Consider the following 27,409-nt stretch of genomic DNA (forward strand, 5'->3'; position numbering starts at 1 on the left):
GGGCAGTGAAAAGGTGTGTCCAAATATTTCTATTTCTTTCCAAAAGAAAAATATAGCCATTGTTTTCAATTGTTTCCTATGAGAGTTTTTGGAGAAATATCAAAATTTCTATCTGATATTCTCATTCCGAGAATTTGTTGAATTTTTTAGAGTAACCATTAACAACGTTATGGGGTAAATAATTCCTTAAAAAGAGTGTTATTACATCTCAAAATTTGATTCTATTTGTTCCCATTCGTTCATTAAATTTTCCAAACAGAGGGAGCATCGAATTTTCAATTGATTGTTTGGATTTCTTCTAATCAATTCGACATTCTTGCTCATAGTGATTAGTTTCACCACAATTCGAGCAATTACAATATCGAGAGCCGATTGATCTAAAACATTGCTTTCCAAAATGATTTTTGTATAACTATTTTGAACGTCTACGTCTTTATCTTTCCTTGACCTTCGAAGAATCATTTTTATGCACCTCACTTCCCTTTTCAAAACCATGACCGAATTGTTGTACCAAGGAATTTGGATGGAAAGAACATTCTCCCTTTCTCAATCCAATAGAGAATAGCTAACTTAGCAAATTTTTTCAAGAGAAGAATAGCACGAGTACCATAGCTTTTGCGCAGCGCTCACTTAAATGCCATGACTTTTTCGCTCATGTAAGTGCCACAATTTAAAATATATATCATTTAAGTGCCTTCAGTGATATGCCTTGTTAGATATCCGACGTGAGTGCCAAAAAAATCTGACGTGGCACCCCGAGAGAATTTTTTTTGAATTTTTTAATTTTTTCCAAATTTTTCTACTACTTTGTTTGTTTTGAAAATTTTAATTCGTCAGTTTTTCTTTTTATTTTCCATTTTTTCCCTTGGCCGACAACGGCAAGGGCAACCCTTGTCGGCTACGAAACCCTAGCCCAAGCCACCTCGCTAGCTGCAGGTGGGCAGTGACGGCATGATGGCCCTTGCCAAATCCGGGCAAGGGCTCCGCAGACCTGCTGGCCACGTTTAAAGGCTTCGCGACCTCGCCTATCGTGGGTGAGGGCTAACTCGCCCATAGCAGGCGGGGCTATGCGGCCTCGCTAGCAAAGGGCAAGGGTCGCCAATGACCCTCACCGGCCAAGGGGAAAAAAATAAAAAAGCAAAAAAAAAAGTCAAAATAAATAAAATAATACTAAAAATATCCACATGTGACTAGAAATAAATATAATAATAGCAAAAAAATTCACATAGGACGATTTGCCAAAAATGGCATTTCAGTGATCAATTTTACTCTAATGTGGCACTTAAGTGAGCGAAAAAAAGTTACAACACTCAAGTGAGCGCCGTACAAAAGTGATGGCACTCATGCTGTTCTTCTCTCAATTTCTTCCTTACAAAAATCATTTTCTTTTCACAAATATCATCCTTGATAAGGGAAATTTCCTTTTCCTAATGATCGATGTTTTCTTCTTTCAAACTACTTTGCTGTCTTAATTTGAAAACCTCACTTTTCAAATCTGATATTTTATACTATGAAAAATCCTAAACTAGTATATCTATAACAAATTTATTTCAAATTATTTTTTTACTATAAAAAACCTCAAACTGGTATACTTGTGAAAAATTTACCCCAAATAGCTTTTTTGACTACTAAAACCCTCAAGTTGGTACACCTATGACAAATTTATACCAAACTAATTTTTTGACCACCAAGAAATGGCACACTTGTGAAAAAATTATTCTCCGTTAGTTTTCGTTAAATTTTGCGGTTGAATTGCTGAGTTAGATGACACGTGACAGTTGATAGATGTATCAATTTGAGATTTCTACCCTCTATTTGTCATTAGTGTATTAGTTTGTGGTTTTTCATGATATTAACCTAATATAACGGAAACGGGTGGAAGGTAAATTTGTCACATGTCTATCAATTTGGGGTTTTTGATGGTCATAAATTAGTTTAGGGTAACTTTGTCACAAGTGTCTTGGTTTGGGATTTTTTATGATCCAAAAAATAGTTTGTAGTAAATTTATCACAAGTGTACCAATTTAGAATTTATTGTCGTCAAAAAAATAGTTTTGGGTAAATTTACTATAAATGTACCGATTGGAATATTTTATAGTAAAAAAAATAGTTTGGAATAAATTTGTCATAAGTATATTAGTTTGTGGTTTTTCGTGCATATTTTCTTTAAAGCATTTTCATGTTCAATACATGTTCATCGTCAAAATTTGGATCTGAGTAAAATGCCTCGCCTTTCTCGGATTGATTATTAGCCATCAAGCACAAATTTTCTTGATCACAAGTTGTTGAAGCCTTTTGGCCACCAGCTCCATCTCCTCATCATCATCATCATCTTTGTTTGATGATGTTGAGTTATCTAGGGGTGAGCGGTTCCAGATTCTGGGTAGGTTCCACCTAAAACCTGGTGACGGGGTTTCGGGATTGTCAAAACGCAGCGGAATATAATTCTAAACCGAAACCTAGACAGGATCCATGCGTATATTGAAATCAATAGGAGTTTAAGACGTACCTTTTGCAGATCGAAGATAACTTGACGATCGGTTGTGTGCGGATTAGCGCCCCAAGTGTTGCGCCTCTACCGGTATTCACACACACGAACCGAAGTCTCCAACGATCCAAGTGCTAGCTTATAGATCTTGGAGCTCCTTTTGCTTGATTGCCTTTGATCTTCGAGACTCTCTCAAAGATCTAAGAACAGAAAACGATTCTCTGTGTTTTTTTTTCTCCTTCGGAATTAGACTCTCTTAATTCCCTTCGTCGTTTCTAGGATTTTTACATATCTATATATAGCTTCAATATTTACGCATAACAAAAGAAGTGGGGCCGGGCGATTCGGGCCCGCCAAACCACCTATATCTAATCGTGCGTTCAATCGTTATCTCATAACATGCACGATCGTGCAGATATTTAGAATATGAGAATAAATTAAAATTTACTTCTTAAGTAGATTAAGGCACAGAGAAAATATAAACTCGGTTCGCTATTATGTGCGACCCTATAGGTTCACTAAACATTAGCAGAATGTTCAAAACTCTTTTGGGCCCACAAGTCATAAGCGGTCTCTAGCAACACATTATGACTACCTCAATATAATGAAGATCGTTTTTCGACACAACCTAATCCACAACTAATGTTAGAGTATCAACCTTGATTAGCTCCTAGGGCGGATCGCTAACACTTGGAACCTATCCGCTAGTACATGTTCTTCATTTTTGAGAACCTAGAATCCACCCTACGTATTATGGAACCCGTAACCTACCTTATCATAGGTTTTAGGGTTCGGTTTCGTGGTACTCGGAAACCTACAATTTCACTAAGAACACATAAGAAAAGCAGCTCCAACATCCACATAATCATTTTTAATCACAGAGAGTGATTAGCAATTGATAAATAAAAAAAAGCCAGTGCATTACCAAAGTGCAAGAATGTGAATTATAAAACATGAGACTCGAAGAATTCAAAGTATTTGCAATATACCAGCATGCCCCATGTATAATACCTTTTTGAAATTATCTCGAATCTCTTCCTTATTGGAGTACAGCACAATCAAGTCCAAGTTTTCAAATTTTTTTTTAGCTTGCTCTTGTAAACTTCTCTCACGTTCAGCTTGGGCTTTCTTTTCCTCCACCAGCTCCAGAGCAATACACTCCCTCTCCAATTCAGTTTGTTAAAGAAGCTTGAGTGATTTCAAGATCACATTCCCTATTTTTATGACACATATACAACATAAGTAGCAACACTCTCAATTTTTATGACATATATAAAAAGTGCCGGTTCCGATTCCGGTTCCCGGTTCTATATAAAGTCGAATCGGAACTGGAACCGGCGGTTCCTCAAAATGCGGAACTAGGAACCGGATCCTATTTCACTAGAACCTGCAACCAGACTGGAACCACAGGTTCGGTTCTGCGGTTTCCCGTTCTACCCTGGAACCATGCTTACCCCTAGAGCCATCTACATCACAACTGTCAGCTTTAAATGCAATGGACTTTTTACCTTTATAATGATCACCTTCATCTTGTCTTTCGGCTGCATAAGCCATTGAGGTTCCAATTAGTTCGTCCAATGACAGAGGCCTGATCCTAGTTTATCCAATAGAGGTCTTCACGTGATTCCATTCATTTGGAAGTACGCTTAGGTTTTTGTTCACGTTTTCTTCATTGGCAAATGTCTTTACTTAATAGGCAAGACCATTTACAATTTCAGTGTACTTTGTATTCATCTCCGTGACACTTTCGTAAGACTTCATCTTAAAGATTTCATACTTTCATAGAAGTATGCTTATCTTTGTTTCCTTGATTGTAAGTTTCTTCAAAGGTCACTTGTAATTTGTCCCAAATTTCTTTATCACAAAGGTCATTTGTAATTTGTCCCAAATTTCTTTGGCTGAGACACACGTATACATTCTGGCCAATTCTTCCGCAGATAATGTTGCTTACAATGCTCTTGTTTCTGTGTTTTCACCAGTGCCAAAGGATGTTGATATGATAATTGCTTTCATCTTACATTTCCAGCTACTGTGGTTTGTTCCATCGAGGTATAGAGGTCTTGAGGTGGATTGCCTTTCACAAACGCCAGCTCCAATATGACTGGCCATAAAGAATATTTATACCCTTGAAATATGACACTTGAAAATATATGAGCAACAGGCTCTCATACAAATTGTTATGGCCAAATATACCTCCTAGATGGGGTGAACAGGTCATTTCACTAAACTTGATAAAATTTTTGTGGAATAGGTAGAACCAAGTTGATATATGTAGGAATAGTTTGATACATGCAAGGATAAGCTGATGATATCAAGTGCGGTACTTCTATCAAATAGTTAGAGAAAAATAAGCAGAGAGATATAGATACATGTTACATAGATTTATAGAGATTTGGCTTAGACCAAGCTTACGTCTACTAACAAACTGGGTTCTACTAGTAATCCTAGAGTAGATAAAAGAGTAGCCCGTGTGGCCCTAAATTTTACTTTGTTGTTTTACTTCTTATTTTTTTTTCATTTCTTTTTTTGCGGAATGTAGAAGAGTTGGTTGAATTAAAAACAAAGCGGCCAATAGCATTTATCTTCTCTTTGATAGCAGCTATCTTTCTAAACATGATAGAGAAGATTGATTATGGAGAAAAGGAAAGATAGATTCGTATTCACACATATGAGAATTATATGGGAACAAGAATAATCTTGGATTTCCTTTTGACAAATGGCGATGTGGGTGGGGGTTTCCAAAGATACAAATAACCTCTAGTTTTTTTTAAGATTTGGCAAGCATCTAGAATAACTAGTGAATTACAACTGTATTGTACTGCAATTGGTGCACTAGTCTTTGCAGCCTTAATGCTTTTTGCTGGTTAGTTCCATTATCACAAAGCTGCTCCAAAATTGGCCAGGTTCCAAGATGTAGAATCTATGTTGAATCACCATTTAGCAAGGCTACTAGGACTTGGATCTCTTTCTTGGGCGGGGCATCAAGTACATGTATCTTTACCTATTAACCAATTTCTAAACGATAAAATAGATCCTAAAGAGATCCCACTTTCTCATGAATTTATCTTAAATCGGATCTTTTGGCTCAACTCTATCCCAATTTTGGTGAGAAAGCATGGGAGTCAGAAGGGATCAATCTCATCTCATAGTGCTAGGATGAAAAAAAGGAAGGAAGAGCTAATCTTTCTATGCTGAGATCTTTATTCTCTTATGATATTGTTGTTTTGTTGTAAACCTAAATTGAAAATCGATTTCCAATTAATAGGCTATAGATGACTTCCATTTTCTTCCACCATAACCCCAGTACACAGAACACCAAACGGAGGCCTGCTTTTGAAAGCACTGTGGGCTAAGGGTTCTCAACCAATCTCGCACTTGACACACAAAGCAAGAAAGAGCAGTCTATCTTCACAAAAAAGATTTTCTTGATCCATGTCACGCATTGCAATATCAGCTAGAAAAGATGAAGCTGGTAGATCACACCTCAAGCACTACTACAACACTTGTACACTTCGAAGGAGATCACAATCAATGATAAGCGCTCTCCGTAAATGAAATGTCGCCCAACAACTCGACAGGAGTATAAGTGTGTAAAGCTTTCTTTGTTTCGCGGGTTGTCTGCTTCAGTGTAGGTTGTTCTTCTTATATAGTCTCCAAACTCCAAAATAGCCGATGGATAATCTTCAAGATGATCAACTTAGCCGGTGAATATAAGCAATCAAAACACTGGAGATCCGGTCGCACATGCAATTAAATCTTCAAGTAATCTTGTTGCTTCCACCAATAGAGTCGATTATATTAGTCACCAAATGATTATTAATTGATTGAATTTTCCCTCGAATAATCTTTCTGGATTTCCAAACCGATGACCAGCTATAAAATCTTTCGACCTGCAAATTAAGTCAAAGAAATATTTGGCAAAGCATCGGTTTTACTGTTAAGTAAGATATGGATTGTCATGCTTGTACAATTCTTTGTCAATACTTTGTACCTTGGGAAGACTCGAACGTTATTTGCATATATATCTTGGTTTGGCTTTTCTTCTCCAGCTATTTGCTTATGGGAAGTTGGGCTATGAACTTTTGAATAGCGTCCTTTCATATTGCTCCCCAGGAATCACTTGCCCGCGCTCATGGTTCACAGTGTGGATTTTGCACGCCTGGTTTCATCATGTCAATGTACGCTCTGCTGAGGTCAAGTCAAAGCCCGCCCTCTGAGGAACAGATTGACGAATGCCTTTCAGGAAATTTGTGCCGATGTACGGGTTACAGACCGATTCTTGATGCTTTCCGTGTTTTCGCTAAAACAGAAGATAGCTTATATGGTCCTCAGCCTGCTTCATTATCTGTTGAAGAAAGCAACTTTGTCTGCCCTTCAACTGGTAAACCTTGTTCATGCCGATCAGGAAGTCCAGTCGACTCCGAAACAACCAGAGAATGTATCCCCCGTCCACAAAAATATGAAGCGGTCTCCTACAGTGAGGTTGACGGTAATCTGTTTGCAGACAAGGAGCTTATATTTCCTCCTGAGTTGTTACTGAGGAAGATGTCTTGTTTGAGTTTGAGTGGCGTTAATGGTCTCAAGTGGTACAAACCCTTGCGGCTTAAACAGGTGTTGGAGTTAAAATCACGATATCCAGATGCCAAGCTGCTAGTTGGTAATACTGAGGTTGGGATCGAGATGAGGCTGAAGAGAATACATTATCCAGTTTTGATATCTACTATGCATGTTCCCGAATTAAATGTGCTGAATGTGAAGGATGATGGAGTAGAGATTGGTGCTGCAGTAAGATTGTCTGATCTTTCCACTATTTTCAGAAAGGTTGTGACAGAACGAGCTTACCATGAAACCTCGACATGTAAAGCTTTTATTGAACAGCTCAAATGGTTTGCCGGGACACAGATAAAAAATGTTGCTTCAGTTGGTGGAAACATATGTACTGCTAGTCCAATATCAGACTTGAACCCACTTTGGATGGCCTCTCGAGCGAAATTTCGAGTCATTGATGGCAAAGGGAACATTAGAATTGTTTTGGCCGAGAATTTCTTTCTAGGCTATCGGAAGGTGGACCTTGCAAGTGGAGAGATTCTGCTCTCTGTGTTTTTGCCATGGAGCAGAAGGTTGGAGTATGTGAAAGAGTTTAAGCAAGCCCACAGGAGGGATGATGATATTGCTATCGTAAATGCTGGGATGCGTGTTTTTCTCGAGAAAAAAGATGGCGATCTGGTTGTTGCAGATGCGTCAATTGTTTACGGTGGAGTGGCTCCTCTGTCTATTGCTGCAAGGCAAACGAAGGAGTTCTTGATTGGGAAGACTTGGAATCAGGAGCTTTTGCAAGGAGCTTTGAAAGTTTTGAGGAGTGACATAATCATCAAGGAAGATGCTCCTGGTGGGATGGTTGAGTTTCGAAGGTCTCTAACACTTAGTTTCTTTTTTAAGTTTTTCCTTTGGGTTTCTCAGGAGATGGATGGGATGAGATCCATCAAGGAAGAGATACCATCATCGCAGTTATCGGCCATAAAACCATTCCAAAGATCATCTGTCACTGGATGTCAGGATTACGAAATTGTGAAGCAAGGGACTGCCGTGGGATCTCCTGAGGTTCACCTTTCCTCAAGGTTACAGGTATCTGTACTATGTCTAGAATCTAAAACAGTGAGACTCTTGCATCTTTTGCATGGTAGCCATTGCATTTTTTCCTCTGCATCATGGAACGTAATGCTACTCTCCTCAAAATCAATTTTAGTTTCATGATTGCCATCAAATCAGGCATTTGGTTGAACCTTCCTCTTATCCTCTACTATGAAGTTGTGGTCTACAAACATGTTTCGATTAAGGTATACAAAGCGCAAAAATGAATGAAATGGCTGCATTTGTTTCACAAAATTGAGGGCACAAACTTTAGACGTTTATTCGCTTGCTGCAACAGATCTATATAAAGCCAGAAGGTTCAATTAGTCTTCTTTGCTTCCCATAGTAATGTGACCAACCTGTAAGCGGTGACAGATCACCTGGCTACAATTATGATGCTTATTTAACTAAAAACTCCAACTGATTTCTTTTTTCTTCACATGAGTTTATCCCTAGATAATGTTTAAGTCAACTCATGAAGGATGGCCAAATTTTGATTTCAGGGGATATCTGTTTTGCATTCTTCTATGAATATCTGTAATTCTTCCTAATTTCCTTTTTTTCCTTCCGTCTTTGCAAATATGATTTGTTTTCGAGGCGTGACATCTTTGTTTCTACGTTTTGTGAATTTATCCTGCTGCAAATTCTCTGATGTATTTGGCACGATAATATTGCACATTGTCCTGACTGAAGTGCCTAAAAACTTTTTGTGCCAATTGTTTAATGAGCGAGCAGAGGTTTTTCATCTTACCTTTTATATTGATGTGCGGTGAAGATGTCATTGGGATGAGAATAACTGTTTCACATTGTTATCTGTTATATTTCTTCAGGTTACGGGTGAGGCAGAATATGCTGATGACACACCCTTGCCACCTAACGGTCTGAATGCCGCGTTAGTGCTAAGTAGAAAACCTCATGCCCGTATAATTTCAGTAGATGCTTCAGGAGCAAAATCTTCTCCTGGATTTGCTGGCATATTTCTTGCAAAAGACGTCCCAGGAAAAAACAAAATCGGGGCTGTTATTGATGATGAGGAGGTATTTGCTGCAGAGTTTGTCTCCTGCGTTGGCCAGGTATATCATAGCAGTTAGTCTTTGTATGTTTTACGAGTGCTTTGGACTCCTCCGAGCAAATCGAACTCATGACTTAAACTGGGACCTTCATATTAAAAATTTAAGAGTTAACCACTAGACAAGGAATTGTTTTGACATTTTTTACTCTTCCCTACTCCTTTTCATGTCAAGTCTTCTTATTTCCATACATTTGTCACAGGTTATTGGGGTAGTTGTTGCTGATACACAAGAGAATGCGAAACTAGCGGCGAGAAAGGTTCATGTTGAGTATGAAGAACTTCCAGCTATCTTTTCGATAGAAGATGCCATCAAAGCTAAGAGTTTTCATCCTAACACAGAGAAGTTTTTGGGAAAAGGTGATGTGGATCTCTGCTTTCAGTCAGATGAATGTTACAAAGTTATTCAGGGGGAGGTTCAAATGGGAGGTCAGGAACATTTTTACTTGGAGCCACAGAGCACCGTGATATGGACAGTGGATGGTGGGAATGAAGTCCACATGGTTTCCTCCACTCAAGTGAGTGAGGCCTTCGACCAACATTCGCATGTTCTCTTTATATTGAATTTTTGTGCAGTCAGATTGAGTTGCTGAGTGTGAATAGCACAAATTTATTCGCTGGACTTGTATATATATCAGTCTAACTTGTGATGTAATTAGGATTTTGGACAAAATTGTTGCTTTGGACCCAGTTGATAAGTTTGATTATACGTATGTCCTTTGTATGTCCCAATTACCCTTTGTTCTTTTGTAAACGGAAAATTGATTCCAAGGCTTGACTTTGTATATAGTACCGTGATAGTATTCTTCCTCTGCAGTGCCCTCAGAAGCATCAGAAGTATGTTGCTGACGTGCTCGGTCTGCCCATGTCGAAAGTCGTCTGTAGAACCAAGCGAATTGGTGGCGGATTTGGAGGGAAAGAAACAAGGTCGGTGTTCCTTGCTGCTGCAGCCTGTGTCCCATCATATATCCTGAATAAACCAGTGAAAATTACTTTAGATAGGGACGTAGACATGATGATAACTGGGCAGCGCCATAGCTTTCTCGGAAAATATAAGGTGAAGTTTTGTTACTTAGCTTGTTTTTTGTTTCCTTCTTTGCAGAATGCAGTTAGTTTCTTCCACCGTATGTAGTTGCTGTTGAATTCGACTCTTAATAGCAGAACTCTTTCTTCTGCCCATTTTATGCTTCAAAGACCAGCATTAAATAGTATAGAAATAGTTCAACAGGAAAAGTTGTTTTCACATATTGAATCTGGATATTACTGTTTTGGCTTGTTGCATTACGGCATGTTAAGTGTGCATGGGGAAAATATGTCCCAGCGCACAGCACGGTGACGAGTTAAATTACTTGATACAGGTAGGATTTACAAAGGAGGGAAAGGTGCTGGCACTGGATCTCGAACTTTATAATAATGCTGGGAATTCTCTGGATCTGTCTCTCGCTGTCCTTGAGCGTGCCATGTTTTCTTCTGATAATGCCTATGAGATTCCCAATATGAGAATTAATGGAAGAGTTTGCTTCACTAATCTGCCTAGTAACACAGCATTTCGAGGTTTCGGCACTCCACAGGGTATGCTGATAGCTGAAAACTGGATCCAGAGGATAGCGGTAGAGCTTAAGAAGAGCCCTGAAGAGATAAGGGTAGTCTATACCATTGTTCCTCGATTTCTCTTTTCCTGGTTATTTTCTCTATGCTTACTTTCTAATTACTCTCAGATCGAGTTTCCCTGTAGGAAATGAATTTTCAAGGTGAAGGATCGGTAACGCACTATGGACAACAACTTCAGCACTGTACGCTAGACCCTCTCTGGAATGCACTGAAAGAGTCTTGCAACTTTTCGAATGCTCGCGAGGAAGCTGACCGATTCAATCTCCAAAATCGATGGAAGAAGCGTGGAGTTGCCATGGTTCCAACAAAATTTGGCATATCCTTCACGGTTAAATTTTTGAATCAGGTATTGAAACATTGGATATCTGAATGTTTTCTCCCTTCTTTGGAGCAGTTTATGGAAATCATTAGTGGTCTCGCCAAGATTTTCTACTTGTTATTTTTCCTTGTTTGCGCGGTATGGGATAGCATATGCTCCTCCAGAACATTATCCAGGTCACTTTATCAGTACCTTGCTCATTGTTGTCTCTGTTTCTATTTCCTTGGGCAGTAAAAGGGTTTGTTTCCACTTTTGATCTTGTTCTTTCTCCCTGATGACTTATTTGAATATTGATTGTCTCTTTGTCGAGATGCAGTGCGTTCATCGCGATTCTTTTGGTTTCTTTAGGCAGGTGCACTTGTTCATATTTATACAGATGGGACTGTTTTAGTTACACATGGTGGGGTGGAGATGGGTCAAGGTTTGCATACGAAAATTGCCCAAGTCGCGGCGTCGTCCTTCAACATTCCTCTAACTTCCGTCTTCATATCAGACACCAGTACTGACAAGGTAGTAATGCAGCTTAGGAAATGAGCAAAAGCATCTTGTTATGATGTTCAGGAAGCCTAATCTCAACAGTTTAACAGGACCTTGTGTGAATCCTAGCGTTAGCGACCAGAAAGCATTCTTCGGGTGAGGTGTGTAGCGAAGTTAACCTTACCGTTGGACGTGTCGCTCAAATCAATGCTCCTGTACTGGATGAAGCCTTCATCCCGGGGCAAGAGCGTGGTTGCATATTTGCCCTTCGAGTCCCCAACAATTAATTCATATAACAATGGGGTTTATCAATTGAAGGTCCAACTGATCACTGTGTCTGCATTGTAAATATGCAGGAACAACAAAATAATCCAGTTGAAGTAACATGAATTAGACCTGAGACAAACCCAAATAGAAAAACTTTTGACAGCCAATTTTCATATATGAATTCAGGGAAATATGCTATTATTTCTTTCAGAATAAGGATATTTGACTCATTGATGCTCGCTTTCTAGCAGAATCTTTGGACTTAAATTGTGCAGTTCACTACATGAGATAGTTTACCTCGTAGTTGGTAGATGAGAATATAGGTCACTGCCACTATTCCTAGATAATTTTGTCGGCAATAGTTCTTCCTAGACAATTCATCAATGCCTTCTTGCAATCTTGCGTAAATCCTTGTGATACAGATTCCTAACGCATCAGCGACAGCTGCATCTGCAAGTTCGGACATGTACGGTGCTGCAGTTTTAGATGCATGCGAGCAGTTAAAGGCACGAATGGCGCCAATTGCTTCTAGGAAGAATTTCACTTCTTTTGCCGAGGTATATTCGTTGTGCTGAGATTATTACTATGTGAAAATCATATTAACATGTACAAGGGCTTAACATGACATGTAAGGAATCCTCCATATAAATTTCTTAACCACTATAGTTTGACTCAATCTGCTATTTCACTCGAGTTTTCGGTCTGAGCCACAAGTTTAAACAGACTTGAAGCCGCTAAAAGCTGTTTGCATATGAGATTCTGCGTGACTTAGTCCACTCCACTTGAGCTTTGCCAACATTGTACTGAGTAATTTTTGCAAAATTTTGTAAAGCCGCTCTGACCATAGATCCTATGTAATATTCTTAAAGGGATCGAGTCTTGTAATTATACACACTGCAGGCAGCCGAATTCCGCTAGTGAAAGACATTTACCTGTGAACTCAGGACTGCATTAAAGCAGAGTTCAAGTTATTGATGGACTTGTCTCTGAAACTTAATGAAGCTTAGGTACCGCGAAGGGTTTCACCAGCAGCTTTTCGCACCTAATGCTTCAGACGATGTTCGTTATCGATGTTGCGGATCTTATATGCCTTACCAAACTTCTCTCTTTGTTTTTCCCAGCTGGCTATTGCATGCCATGCAGAGAGGATAGATCTGTCTGCCCATGGATTCTACATCGTACCCGATTTAGGATTCGACTGGAAGACTGGAAAGGGAAATCTTTTTAGTTACTTCACGTATGGTGCTGCATTCGCAGAGGTAGAAATCGATACTTTGACCGGAGATTTTCACACCAGAGCAGCAAATGTCTTCTTAGATCTCGGGTACTCTATGAATCCGGCCATTGACGTTGGACAGGTACTTACATTTGGAGATTTTTTCACTTGCAGTTGTTATATCAGCAAGGGAAAGTCAAAATGAGAGATTGAAGTGCCTTTATTTTCTCAAATAAGGGGCTAAAGTGGACCTTATTTCAAATAAGGACTTGAAGTAACTACATCAATCTCAAAGAAGGGTCTGACCATCAAGCTGGTCAAAGGCATTTTCATCCTTTATATTTTTTGAATTTTTTTTCCTTTTCCTCTATTTTTTTTTTTAAATCAGCCACCAGCGATGCTCAAAGAGGCCCTTGCCGGCCGCAGCAAAGAAAGAAAAAGGGCAAAAAGAAGAGAAGAACAAAAATTATAACTTAGAATTAAAATTTTCTTTGGACAAAAATGACTTTGATCGGCCGAAATATTTAGCCGGCCGGTATCGGATCCTTATTTGAGAATGAATGGCCACTTCAGGCCCTTATTGGAAACAAGATCCACTTTAGGCTTTTACTTGAAAATGTCCCGGTTCGTAATGCTTAAGCCTGTGGTTTGATAGAACATTCAAAACTTCACCACAACACACGATAGCTATGCTTTCGGTAAGCCTTTGGGAGGAGATTGAATCCAACTTTTCAGCACGAACAGAGATGAATTCTAGACCTTAAAAGAAACCTTCTCCAATGCCAATCTTTTGCTAATCTCTCATGCTTCATCTGCACTTGCTCCATCTTTTGTCCCCCCAGAACCTGAGCGTGTAAACTTTTCTGCAGATTGAAGGAGCATTCATACAAGGTCTCGGCTGGTTCGCGCTAGAAGAACTGAAGTGGGGCGATGCCGCTCATAAATGGATCCCGCCCGGATGCTTATACACGTGCGGGCCTGGAAGCTATAAGATCCCTTCTGTAAATGATGTGCCTATGAAATTCAGCGTCTCGATTCTGAAGGTACGACTTCGATACCGGCACAAGTTACGCCGCGATCTGCGTTAGCATACCGACTCGGCACTTACTCGGCCCGCTTTCTATTAGAGATATTATCGCATGCCTTGATGTGATCACGTATAGGTTGATTGGGGAACCTAAAGTCGAAACTAAGGAGTAAATCCCGAGTTTTTTTTTCTGTTCTGAGCAGGGTCATCCCAACGTGAAGGCCATTCATTCATCCAAAGCCGTCGGAGAGCCTCCGTTTTTCCTAGCTTCATCCGTCTTCTTCGCCATTAAAGACGCCATCATTGCCGCGAGAGCCGATGCGGGGCTCACGGACTGGTTTCCCCTCGATAACCCGGCGACACCTGAACGTATCCGAATGGCGTGCTTGGACGAATTCACGGCACCTCTCGGCTCTGATTTCCGCCCCAAGCTTAGCGTCTGATGATGCCAATTGGCCTTGTTATGGCTCACCGTGCACATGGACCCAAAACCGAGCTGAAAGTTGGCTAATGTAAATCTGTTTAAATTTCTAGCGCGAAAGGCATCTAACATGTCATTGATCAATTGCTGCTATAACATCTAACATGTTGTGTGTCGCGGACAAGATCTGATTCGAACTCGCAATCAATTATCTCTTTCAACCTGGGAGCTAATTAAAAGAACTTTATCTCGACTAACGATGGAAAGCAACCATGTGCTTTCCTTCGAATTAGCCTGTTCTTGTTCGGATTATTCTGAGTGAAAGACGCTGTTAGATGAACATGGAATGCGCCGTATCTAAACTAAATATCTAACCAATCAATCGACTCGGTTTTTTTTTATTTATTTATCATGTAGCTCTATATCTCTTCCTATCCTCAGGATTGTTTTCTCGAATTACTCTATGTATGTGGTGTACAAGTTCACCATTTCAAGATGCATGGACCTGGGTTTTCATCTAGAGTCTAGTGGGTTCCCATCCCCCCATTGTGAGTACTTGGTAAGAAATGGGAGGTAACACTTCTAGTATCAAAGGCTAGTTGGCAGCTCAATGCCCATTAAAGAACTATGCTCATTGCTTGAATCAAATCACTACATAAACTATGGGAGGAAATTATTTAAAAAAAAAAATCCTAAACCTATTGTGCTTGTGCCAATCCAATCGTAAACTTTTTTTTTTTTAATTTGGCCAATTTAGTTTCAAACCGTTTGACAATTTGCCAATGTCGTCCATCTGACCGAAGGACGCCTCCTAGGATGAGGCCATCGTGGTCCCGCTAGCCATAGGCGAGGGCCTACGCGGCTAGCGAGGGTTACTGGCAACCCTTGCCAACACAATGAAAAAAAAAAAAAAGCAAAGAGAAAAAAGAAAATAAAAAATAATATAAAATTACAAAAATTGCGCATCAATGCCAGCTGTGTAACTAAGATGATCGGCGTTCACGCCAATGAATTGGATCAAAATTGATCGGAATGACTAAATTGACAAATTATCAAAAAGTTTGAGATAAAATTAACCAAATTGAAAGGTTATAGGACTGTATTTTGTCATTGTATGTCTCAATTCTGGAAGGTACAAAGATCTAATTATACGACAGCTTCGGCTCATCGAAATAAGAACGTCTACGTCTTTTTCATTAGCTGTCTCATATTTTCAAATTCAGGATGCCGCGGTGGCCAAATTCCTAGCCTATGTCACTTTTCAAGGGCAAGGAGATAAATCCATCAACGTCCTTACAATTTGTGAGTCGCTATAATCACGTCGCCTTTCAAATCCTTATCTCTAACTCCTTTCATGGTAAAAGTGTAAAAAAAAAAATTCTAAATATATTACATTTATGCTAGTTCGATCCTGAATCTTTTAATTATGCCAATTTACTCCTAAACATTTTGCATTAATGTTAATTAAGTCTATCCGGCCAATTTTGATCGAAAGTCGGCGACGTGGACGCCGGTCATCCTACGTGGCACGACCGACCCCTGTCGGCCCAGGGCGAGGGCCGGCGACCCTTGCCGTCACCGGGTGAGGCCGGCAAGGGTCGTCGGCCCTCAATCTGGAAAAAAAAAAGATTAAATAAAAAAAGAAGAAAAATCCAAAAACGTATTTGAAAATTTATTTAAAGAAATGTCCACGTCGGCGCCGACCATGTCACGTAGGACAATCGGAATCCACGTCGGCGATTTCCGGTAAAAATTGGCTAGATGAACTCAACAGGCACAAATGCAAAAGGTTTATGACTAAATTAACACAATTAAAAGGTTTGGCACATGAAGGAAACTTATTCCAAATTCAACATAGCCGATAACATGAACCAAAAAATGCCCACGATCTCTTGAATCATCGATCAAAAAGGGTACGTCATGCAATGGAACGTATCTTGATTTCTACAAATTAAATGTTCAATGCGGCCTTGAGAGAAAGTACATCTACGTTATCGCATTTGGGAGAGGAGCAGGAGGCAATATCGTCTTTCTCTTCTCTGTGTGTTAAGAACGTCTTAAAATAAAGAAACGTGATTTTATTATCGCATTCAACAGTAGTAGCTGCCTTCGGCAATTAACTCTTATTGGTAATGGGCTGGGTTAGCCAAACATGGGCCGCCCATGATCCACCCACAAAACCCGACAGGATTGATTAGTACCAATGTAATGGGTTTAGAATTTTTTAGACATTCTCCCCCTTCTTTGTGCTTGTCCAAATTGGGTTTGATTATTTATTTATCTTTCTTTTTTTCCCCACTAGATCATCACCTAATTTCATTTTTGCCTTTCTTTCTCCTCTTCTCTTTTTTCATTTGGAAACTAGGGTTTCCTCTCTTATGGGGGCTGCATTTTATATTGGGATTACCTTCACGCTCCTCTGTTATCCGTATGGCAAGGGACTTTCCAGTCATAATAGTTGGATTAGCCGGTGTTGCCATATTCCTACACGTCTTCATCGAGTATACAAAGTAAGGGAGTGCAACCAGATCGGGTTTACCCGGAACCCGGATCGGCCCACCCGAAAAACAGGGTCGGGAATTGGTTCTTGCTCAAACCGGTCCGAGAATTGGTTCCAATTTTTGGGAACCAGTTGAAACTGGTCCGGTTTACGGTTTTAGGTGAAGACCCACTCGGACCGATTTTAGAACCAGTTTTTAGTTTCATTAAAAAAAAAAAAAAAAAAAACCTAGTGTCTAGTCCAGTGTCGCTTGCCATATGGTTGCCTCACGGCCCTCACTTCCTTTCAGTCCTCTATTTCTTCCCATCTTGTCGTATTATCTATTATTATATTTTGGATTGTTGCTTTTGGTGTATTGTAACTTTTATTGCTCATTTTATCAATACTTATATTATTTTGATAAAATAAAAAAAGCAAAATAGGTTCTTGGGTAGACCACGAAACCGGACCGAAAAATAGGGTCGGTTCCACAATAGGTTCCAAGACAAACGGGGTCGGTTCTCGGTTCTAAAAACTAAGAATCGGTTATAATAGGGTCGGTTTCGGGATCTAGGCCTGGATCGGGCCCACCTGGCCTATGCTCACCCCTAATACAAAGGTGCCACTGGAGAAGCCAGGAGATACTCTCAACAGCTCGAGTGATGTCCAGAGCTTGTTCCTATCGCGATCCATCGATATTGATAAAGATTCTCAAACTGCAAGCTGAGATTCTCAAACAAACGTATCGATGATGCGCCGTGGTTGTGTTTTGGAAATGTACTATTGAATAGAGTTCATTCTCACTACGTGGGTGAATGCTGAAAGAATGTCATGATGCTGAGTTTATTTCTCTTTATATAAGCGTATATAAACTCTTATATGACGAAGAAAATTATCAATATGACAAAATTAATAAATTTTTTTAATAGATACATGGGTGGGCCGGGCTTGGAACTTTTGCCCGGCCTAACCCGCGGCTTAAGAAATTTAGGAACTTTATTGAACGGATTTCGAAAGTCCAATCTAGACTGAACAAAATAAAAAGTTCAAAAACCACGTCGATTAGAGAGAGAGAGAGAGAGAGAGAGAGAGAGAGAGAGAGAGAGAGAGAGAGAGCACCTTACGTTATACTAGACACGAGCAACACCTCAGACGATGACTAGGTTATTTAAGAACCACCAATAATTATCCGATGCATATGAGACCGGTGGACTCCAATGCAAAGGTCTTGTAATTGTGAGGTATAATGTTAAAGGTTAAAAACTGTCTACAAAATTATATTAACTTTTTGGGATAAGTGTCCTAAAAATTATCAAGTTGATGCAATCAAGTCCTTTCATGAATTTTGTCAAACTTGACAAAAGGAAAATGCTAACAAGTTGGTACGATTTAATTGCACTTTTTGAAAGTTTTAAAATTCAATTGCACTTTCATGAGAAATTTTGGAACTTAATTATATTTTTCTAAAATCTTAGTACTCAATTTTACTTTTGTAATAAGTTTTGAGATTTCTAACGTATTTGCGCCGAATTTTTTATTTAGTTCTTATCGATCGCATTTCATCGGGGTCTAGAAAATTGCCTTGAATTTCACAATCTTTTAGGGATAATTTTGTAAGAAAAGGCAATATCCATGGTTTTGGTTTTGGAATCAAAAGTGATTTGAGCATTTTTCTTTAGAAAAATTCCAAATAAGAGCTGAAATACCCTTATTTTCTCGGATAAGAGCCCGAAATAGAACTTATTTTAAAAAAGTGCCTAAAATGACTTCATTGCTTTAAATAAAGGCATGAAGTGGATATTATTTCAAATAAGAACCTAGAATGGCCATATTAGTCTTAAAAAAAAAAAATCTCTCACCACCAATTGATTAGGGGCATTTTCGTCATTTTTTTTAAAAGTAATTTTTTTCTTTGTTTTCTTCTTTTTATGTTTTCTAATTTTTTTTTTTAAAAAAAGGTAAACACAGGTTGGAGGTAGCCTCTGCTTGTAGACGCCACCCCACCATTGCCAATGCCTCGGCTAGGGCCGGTGACCCCAGCGATCAATGGCAAGGGCCGACAACCCTCGCCCGGATCCGGAAGAGGGTCGTGGCCCTCCTCCCCGCAATGGCGCCACTAGTCACCGACAACCGTAGGCCGGAGGGAACCCTTTCGCCTGTGTGTTTTTTTTTTTTTTTGTATTTTAATTTTTAGTTTTTACTTTTTTGAGTTTTAATTTAACTAAAAATTGTATTAAAATTATATTTTGCTGAGAATGTTCTTAATTGGCCGATAAGATCATGCTCTTATTTAAAATAAATATCATTATTTGAGATTATTATTTAAAATAAAAAGAGTATTTCATGCCATTATTTAAGAAAATGAGGATATTTTGGATCTTTAATTGAAATTTTCCCGTTATCTTTTCTCTTTTATGGCTGACAGATATAAAATGAAGTTCATTTTCAACGTGATCGATCATCTGCTGCCTCCCCGATATAAACCAATGAAGCTTGCCCGCTGCGTCTAAACCAAGCTGGAGCGAAAGCCTAGCTGAAGCTCTCTATCTTTTCCCCACTAACAGACACCCGATCATCCGTCGTTCTCGATCGGATTGAAGCGACCGCGAGCCTCGGCGACGGTCTTCGGGACTCGGCGACGAGCTCTTCGTCATGGGATCGCTGAAGAGCGAGGAGGAGTTGGAGCAGATGGAAGAGGATGCCTCGAAGGAGGCGATCCTGTACGTGAACGGGTCGCGGAAGGTCTTGCCTGACGGACTGGCGCACGTGACGCTTCTCGAGTATCTTCGAGGTATACGGTCAACGCCCCGGCTCCCTTGTGTAGACTTTGTTGTGAAGCAAGCGATTTCGTGTCTGCGCGGGGGAGGGAGTGTTGTTTTAGCAGGAGGAGTGGTTAGGAGTGCTCGACGACTTAGCCTCTGTCCTATTCAGATTAAGTCTCAATCGAGCTGTCTTCGATAGCTATGCATGAACTGATTGATGAAAGCTGAGAAGCATACTGCTTAGCGGCTAGAACAGAGTGAAAGTGACGATTGATATATGTGCTGCATGCTGACTTAAATCTGACGAGCGGATTGCTCTTCTATAATATGAATTCTACTTGAACAAGCCGGTTTGTGAATAAAGATTGATGAACTCGGTTGGTGCTGAGAAATGAATTGAAATTGTCAGCTCGATTCGGAGATGATGTAAGAGCTGCGGTAAAATATATCACTTGCAGATTGTCTCCTCTGATAGACTGGGGACGTTGGAATTTGAGTGCTGGCCATTTCGAAAGAATCTGGAGGGCTGTGATGGGCTTTAACCTCTTGTTTATGGAATACTTCTATGCCCTGCAAATAGGCATCATAGGCTGTTTCTTTACTCTCTAGTAGTATTTGGTCTGTTTCTATGGTGTCAGTTTTATTGAGATTTTTCCTCTTTACTGATACAGGCATAGGTCTGACGGGGACGAAGCTCGGCTGTGGCGAAGGTGGTTGCGGGGCATGCACAGTGATGGTGTCTCATTATAATAAAAGTCTGAGCAAATGTAGGTGCGTCTCTCTCTCTCTCTCTCTCTCTCTCATGAGTTTAAACTTCTGTCTGTACTCAAAATTACTGAATTAGTTATTTGTTTACTTCTTACAGCCACTATGCCATCAATGCGTGCTTGGCTCCACTATATTCTGTTGAAGGAATGCATGTGATCACAGTGGAGGGACTTGGAAATCGAGTGCATGGCCTGCACCCAGTTCAAGTAATTTATGCATAGTTTTTGGTGATTTTGCACAAAGCGTGCTGTTTTAACTTTTTGCGTATTAGTGTCTTTGGTTGGTCTTATACAGAAGGAGTTTCTATCCTAATATTTTCTTTGGCTGCTAGCAATGCCGTTATTTTGGGGATCTACCGAGTATGAATAGATTAGTTTTGCTGCTCTCCTCGTGACTTGATCTTAAGAGTTATTAGATGACCAAATGCGTTTCCAGTTCTTTCTCAACCTGTGGAATCTATTTTAAGTATTGGATAATATCCAATATCATCTGAAGTGAGGATTTGTCTCTGTGGGTCAACATGAAACTGTTCAATGATAATTTATTATTGAAAATTTGTTGTAAGAATTGATACAAATTGTGTATTCACTATTGTGATCTTAAGTCACCAATCATTCAGCTCCGGGTCTTCTTTTAGTGAAAAACATAATAGGCCATTCTGTCAATGACTTTGCTGTGTGATTGAACGAGGATGCTGGTTCCTCAGTTCCCGTGAGTGAAACCTTTATCTAAAATGGAAAAAAAATCTGGAAATGGCAATAGGTACTGCACAAATTGTCATCTGTTGTTAATTCTCATGCTTGATGAGCTAGTCGGTCATATACCAGACACAGCTCCCATTGAATCTCTGCACCTCCCCTCCATTAGCCATTTTTTTTTATCAGGACATCACATTTGACAAAGCATCGGTTTTACTCTTAGGTAAGATATATTGTCATGTGTGTACGATTCTTTATCAGTACTTTGTGCCTTGTGAAGACTCAAGCCTGATTTGCATAGATTTTGGTTTAGCTTGTTTTCCCCAGCTATTTGCTTAAGGGATGTTTGGCTATGGATTTTTGAAAATCCGCTTTTCATATTGCTCCCCAGGAATCACTTGCACGTGCTCATGGTTCACAGTGTGGATTTTGCACGCCTGGATTTATCATGTCGATGTATGCCCTACTGAGGTCAAGTGAAAGCTCACCCTCTGAGGAAAAGATTGACGAATGCCTTTCGGGAAATTTGTGTCGATGTACAGGTTACAGACCAATTCTTGATGCTTTTCATGTGTTCGCTAAAACAGATGATAGCTTATATGGTCCTCAGCCGTCTTCATCGTCTGTTGGAGAAAGCAATTTTGTCTGCCCTTCAACTGGTAAACCTTGTTCGTGCCGATCAGGAAGTCTAGTTGACTCAGAAACAACCAGAGAATCTATATGTTGTGGGCAAAAATATGAAGCGATCTCCTACAGTAAGGTTGACGGTAAACTGTTCACAGACAAGGAGTTTATATTTCCCCCTGAGTTGTTATTGAGGAAGATGTCTTATTTGAGTTTGAGTGGCTTTAGTGGTCTCAAGTGGTACAGACCCTTGCGACTTAAACAGGTGTTAGAGCTAAAATCAAGATATCCAGATGCCAAATTGCTAGTTGGCAATACTGAGGTTGGAATCGAGATGAGGCTCAAGAGAATGCATTATCCAGTTTTGATATCTACTATGCATGTCCCTGAATTAAATGTGCTGAATGTGAAGGATGATGGAGTGGAGATTGGTGCTGCAGTAAGATTGTCTGATCTTTTGACTGTTTTCAGAAAGGTTGTGACAGAACGAGCTTATCACGAAACCTCGACATGTAAAGCTTTCATTGAACAGCTCAAATGGTTTGCTGGGACACAGATAAAAAATGTTGCTTCAGTTGGTGGAAACATATGTACTGCTAGTCCAATATCAGACTTGAACCCTCTTTGGATGGCCTCTAGAGCGAAATTTCGAGTTATTGATAGCAAAGGAAACCTTAGAATTGTTTCAGCTGAGAATTTCTTTCTAGGTTATCGGAAGGTGGACCTTGCAAGTGGAGAGATTCTGCTCTCAGTGTTCTTGCCATGGAGCAGAAAGTTGGAGTATGTAAAAGAGTTTAAGCAAGCTCACAGGAGGGATGATGATATTGCTATCGTAAATGCTGGGATGCGTGTTTTTCTCGAGAAAAAAGATGGCGATCTGGTTGTTGCAGATGCGTCAATTGTTTACGGTGGAGTAGCTCCTCTGTCTGTTGCTGCAAGGCAAACGAAGGAGTTCTTGATTGGGAAGACTTGGAATCAGGAGCTTTTGCAAGGAGCTTTGAAAGTTTTGAGGAGTGACATAATCATCAAGGAAGATGCTCCTGGTGGGATGGTTGAGTTTCGAAGGTCTCTAACACTTAGTTTCTTTTTCAAGTTTTTCCTTTGGGTTTCTCATGAGATGGATGGGATGGATGGGATGAGATCCATCAAGGAAGAGATACCATTGTCACAGTTATCGGCCATAAAACCACTCCAAAGACCATCTGTCATTGGATGTCAGGATTACGAAATTGTAAAGCGTGGGATTGCTGTGGGATCTCCTGAAGTCCACCTTTCCTCAAGGCTTCAGGTATCTGTGCTACGTCTAGGAATCTAACACAGTGAGATCCTTGCATCTTTTGTATGGGTGCCGTTTCATAGTAGCATTTGCACCACGGAACTTAATGCTACTCTCCTCAAAATTATTGTAGTTTTTGTGATTGCCACCAAATCAGGCATTCAGTTGCACCTTCCTTCCCCCGTGTACTATGAAGTTGTGGTCCACAAACATGTTGATACAGATATACACACACTAGAAAGCATGAAACGGCTGCATTCATTTCACATTATTTATGTCACCAACTTTAGACATTTATTTGCTTGCTACAACAAATCTATCTGGAGCCAAAAGTTTTCAACTAGTCTTCTTAGCTTCCCGTATTGATGTGACCAATTTTTAAGCAGTCGGATCGCCTGGCTACAATTCCTGATGCTTAGTCAACTCAAAGTCCCAACTAACTTGAGATGCCAATGCAATATGTTTTTTTCACTTCACACGAGTTTATGACCGGATATATTTAAGTTACCTATGAAGAATGGCCAAATTTTGATTTCAGGGGGTATCTATTTTGCTTTCTTCTATAAATATATATAACTCTTTCTAATTGTCCTTTTTTCTCTTTCCTTCTTTGAAGTTTTATTTTGTTTCCGAGGTGTGACATCCTTGTTTCTTGGTTTTGTGAATTTGTCCTGCTGCAAATTCACTCATGTATTCAATGCGCAAATATTGCACATAGTCATGACTGATATGCCTAAAAGCTTTGTGTCATTGTTTAATGAGTGAGCAGAGGTTTTTATCTTACCTTCTATGCTGGTGTGTCCTGAAGCTGTCTTCATGAAGTGATGTGTAAATTTTTATTTCCTACTAGTTGCTTTTTCCATATGCTGAAAATAACTGTTTCAAATTCTTATCTGTAATTATTTCTTCAGGTTACAGGTGAGGCAGAATATGCCGATGATACACCCTTGCCACCTAATGGTCTGAATGCTGCGTTAGTGTTAAGCAGAAAACCTCATGCCCGTATAATTTCAATAGATGCTTCAGGAGTGAAATCTTCTCCTGGATTTGCTGGCATATTTCTTGCAAACGATATCCCAGGAAAAAATAAGGTCGGCCCTGTTATTTATGATGAGGAGGTATTTGCTTCAGAATTCGTCTCTTGTGTTGGCCAGGTAAATCATAGCAGTTAATCTTTTTATGTTCTCTGTGTGCTTTGGAGTCCTCCAAACAAATTGAACTTATGACTTAAACTGGGGCCATCATTTTGAAAAATTCAAGATTTAACCATTCAGGAAAGAATTCTTTTGACAGTTTTTGACTCTTTCTTACTCATTTGCATGTTAAGTCATTTTATTTCCATATGTTTGTCACAGGCTATTGGGATAGTGGTTGCCGATACACAAGAGAATGCAAAACTAGCGGCGAGAAAGGTTCATGTTGAGTATGAAGAACTTCCAGCTGTCTTATCAATAGAGGATGCCATCAAAGCTAAGAGTTTTCATCCCAACACAGAGAAGTTTTTGGGAAAAGGTGACGTGGATCTCTGCTTTCAATCAGGTGAATGTTACAAAGTCATACAGGGGGAGGTTCAAGTGGGAGGTCAGGAACATTTTTACTTGGAGCCGCACAGCACAGTGATATGGACAGTGGATGGTGGAAATGAAGTTCATATGGTTTCCTCCACTCAAGTGAGTGAGGCCTTTGACCAACATTTGTTTCTTCTCTTTATGTGGAAATGCTTTAGCAGTCAGATCAAGTTGCCAAGTGTGGACAAGAAAAATTGATTGATAACTCAAGCCAATTGTGGCGGGTTGCCGTGGGACTGGATTTAGCCAGATCATTAGTGTGGTAGTTTGGAATGAAACTAGAAAGAAGTATTTGGGCGCTGGGTTCTTTTTGTTCGCTCAACTTGTGACATGATTAGGGTTTTGGACAGGATTGTTGCTTTGCACTCACTTGCTAAGATAACATTACGTCCCTATTTTGAGATATTTACATATATATGTCCTTTGTATGTCCCAAGTAGCCTTTGCTCTTGTAATAAAAGGAAATTAATTTCAAGACTTTGTAAATAGCACTGTAAGAGTATTCTTCCTCTGCAGGCCCCTCAGAAGCACCAGAAGTATGTCTGTGATGTGCTTGGTCTGCCAATGTCAAAAGTCGTCTGTAGAACCAAGAGAATTGGTGGTGGATTTGGAGGAAAAGAAACAAGGTCGGCGAACCTTGCTGCTGCAGCTTCTGTCCCATCATATCTCTTGAATAGACCAGTGAAAATTACATTAGATAGGGACATAGACATGATGACAACTGGGCAGCGCCATAGCTTTCTCGGAAAGTATAAGGTGACGTTCTATTACTTAGCTTGTTCTTTGTTTCCTTTTTTGCAAAATGTAGTTAGTTTGTTCCACATTGTATAGTTGAAACTGATGAATTCTATTCTTAACAGTGGAACACTTTCTTCTTCCCCCTTTCATCTCGACCAGTTTATATACTATTTAATACTGGTCTTTGAAACATAAAGGGGAAGAAGAAAGTGTTCCACATTATGTAGTTGAAACTTGAAATTGCTGAATTCTATTCTTAACAGTGGAGTGTAGTTGAAATTGCTGAATTCTATTCTTAACAGTGGATGCTTCAAAACCAGTATTAAATAGTAAATAAACTGGTCAAGATGAAAAATTGTTTTGACATTTTGAATCTGGATGTTGCTTCTTGTTGCATTATAATGTGCGACAGCATGTTTAGTTTGCTTAGGGAAAATATATTCCTGCGCAAAGCATGGTGACGAGTTAAATTACTTGATACAGGTGGGGTTCACAAAGGAGGGAAAGGTGCTGGCACTGGATCTCGAAATATATAATAATGCTGGGAATTCTCTCGATTTGTCTCTCTCTATCCTAGAGCGTGCCATGTTTCACTCCGATAATGTGTATGAGATACCAAATATAAGGATTAATGGAGCAGTTTGCTTCACTAATTTTCCTAGTAACACAGCATTTCGAGGTTTCGGGGGTCCACAGGGTATGCTTATAGCCGAAAACTGGATCCAGAGGATAGCTGTAGAGCTTAAGAAGAGCCCAGAAGAGATAAGGGTAATTTTTATCATCGTTCCTCGAGTTATTATTTTCCTGGTTATTTTCTCTGTGCTTTCTTTTCAATTGCTCTCAAATTGATTTTTCGTATAGGAGATGAATTTTCAAGGTGAAGGGTCATTATTGCACTATGGACATCAACTTCAGCACTGTACACTGGACCAGCTCTGGAATGCACTGAAAGGGTCTTGCAACTTTTTGAATGCTCGCAAAGAAGCTGATCAATTCAATCTTCAAAATCGATGGAAGAAACGTGGAGTTGCCATGGTTCCAACAAAATTTGGCATATCCTTCACAACAAAACTTTTGAATCAGGTATTGAAATACTGGATATCTAAATGTTTTCTCCACGCCTTTTAGCTGATTCTGGCAATTATTAGTGGTCTCATGAAGATTTTGCACTTCCCAATTTTTCCTTTTGTGCAGTATGATATAGCATATGCTCCCTCTAGAATATTATCCAAGTCACATTTTTAATGCGTTGCCTCATTGGTCTCTATTTCTTTTTCCTTGGGCAGTAAATGGGTTTGCTTTCGCTTTTAGTCTTGTTCTTTCTTCCTGATGACTTTTTTTTTTTTTTGGAAAATTGACTAGCTTTGGCTAAATGCATTCTGTTTATTGGAATCTTTTGGTTTCTTTAGGCAGGTGCTCTTGTTCATGTTTATACAGATGGGACTGTTTTAGTTACCCATGGAGGTGTGGAGATGGGTCAAGGTTTGCATACAAAAGTTGCCCAAGTTGCCGCTTCTTCCTTCAACATCCCTCTCAGTTCCGTGTTCATATCAGATACCAGTACTGACAAGGTAGCAATGCAGTTTAGGAAATAGGCAAAAGCATATTATTATGATGCTAATGAAGCCAAATCTTAATTATTAATGGGACCTTGTGTCAATCCTAGTCTTAGCGACCATAGAGCATTTCTCTCTCTCTCTCTCTCTCTCTCTCTCTCTCAGGAAGATGGTTGAGGTCTGTAGCGAAGTTGATCTTGTTGTTGCACATGTTGCTCAAATTATCGGTCCGGTACTGGATGAAGCCTTGTTCCCCCGGCAAAATCACGGTCGCATATTCACCCTTTCAGGCTCCAGCAATTGTTCCAAACTTATAATAAAGTTATCTTTATCAATCAAAGGTCCTACTGACCACCATGTCTGTATTGTAAATATGCAGAAACAGCAAATAATCCAGCTAAATTAACAGAAATT

At 39.7% G+C, this 27,409-nt stretch overlaps 1 protein-coding gene across 3 annotated transcripts in view; it reads left to right on the plus strand.

Annotated features, from left to right (window-relative positions):
• The window catches only part of LOC115735273 (xanthine dehydrogenase 1-like), a 31,659-nt gene that overhangs the window by 1,448 nt on the left and 2,802 nt on the right, over positions 1 to 27,409 (plus strand). Inside the window, exons 4-14 of one of the 3 annotated variants that reach the window (XM_030666437.2) lie at positions 6,602 to 8,113; positions 8,950 to 9,192; positions 9,392 to 9,706; positions 10,006 to 10,245; positions 10,547 to 10,831; positions 10,924 to 11,145; positions 11,467 to 11,628; positions 12,285 to 12,419; positions 12,984 to 13,220; positions 13,948 to 14,121; positions 14,309 to 14,563. In XM_030666437.2, coding sequence (XP_030522297.1) covers positions 6,602 to 8,113; positions 8,950 to 9,192; positions 9,392 to 9,706; positions 10,006 to 10,245; positions 10,547 to 10,831; positions 10,924 to 11,145; positions 11,467 to 11,628; positions 12,285 to 12,419; positions 12,984 to 13,220; positions 13,948 to 14,121; positions 14,309 to 14,548 — 3,765 coding nt within the window. In that variant the 3' untranslated portion in view covers positions 14,549 to 14,563. Of the gene's footprint in view, positions 1 to 6,601; positions 8,114 to 8,949; positions 9,193 to 9,391; positions 9,707 to 10,005; positions 10,246 to 10,546; positions 10,832 to 10,923; positions 11,146 to 11,466; positions 11,629 to 12,284; positions 12,420 to 12,983; positions 13,221 to 13,947; positions 14,122 to 14,308; positions 14,564 to 19,530; positions 19,797 to 20,438; positions 20,539 to 20,632; positions 20,742 to 21,624; positions 23,146 to 24,044; positions 24,288 to 24,488; positions 24,804 to 25,217; positions 25,458 to 25,922; positions 26,208 to 26,300; positions 26,523 to 26,848; positions 27,011 to 27,409 lie in introns of those variants that run through there. The other 2 variants (XM_030666435.2, XM_048283432.1) reach the window with 2 other exon arrangements.

This window comes from Rhodamnia argentea, chromosome 8, assembly GCF_020921035.1.
Source record: "Rhodamnia argentea isolate NSW1041297 chromosome 8, ASM2092103v1, whole genome shotgun sequence".
NCBI lineage: Eukaryota > Viridiplantae > Streptophyta > Magnoliopsida > Myrtales > Myrtaceae > Rhodamnia > Rhodamnia argentea.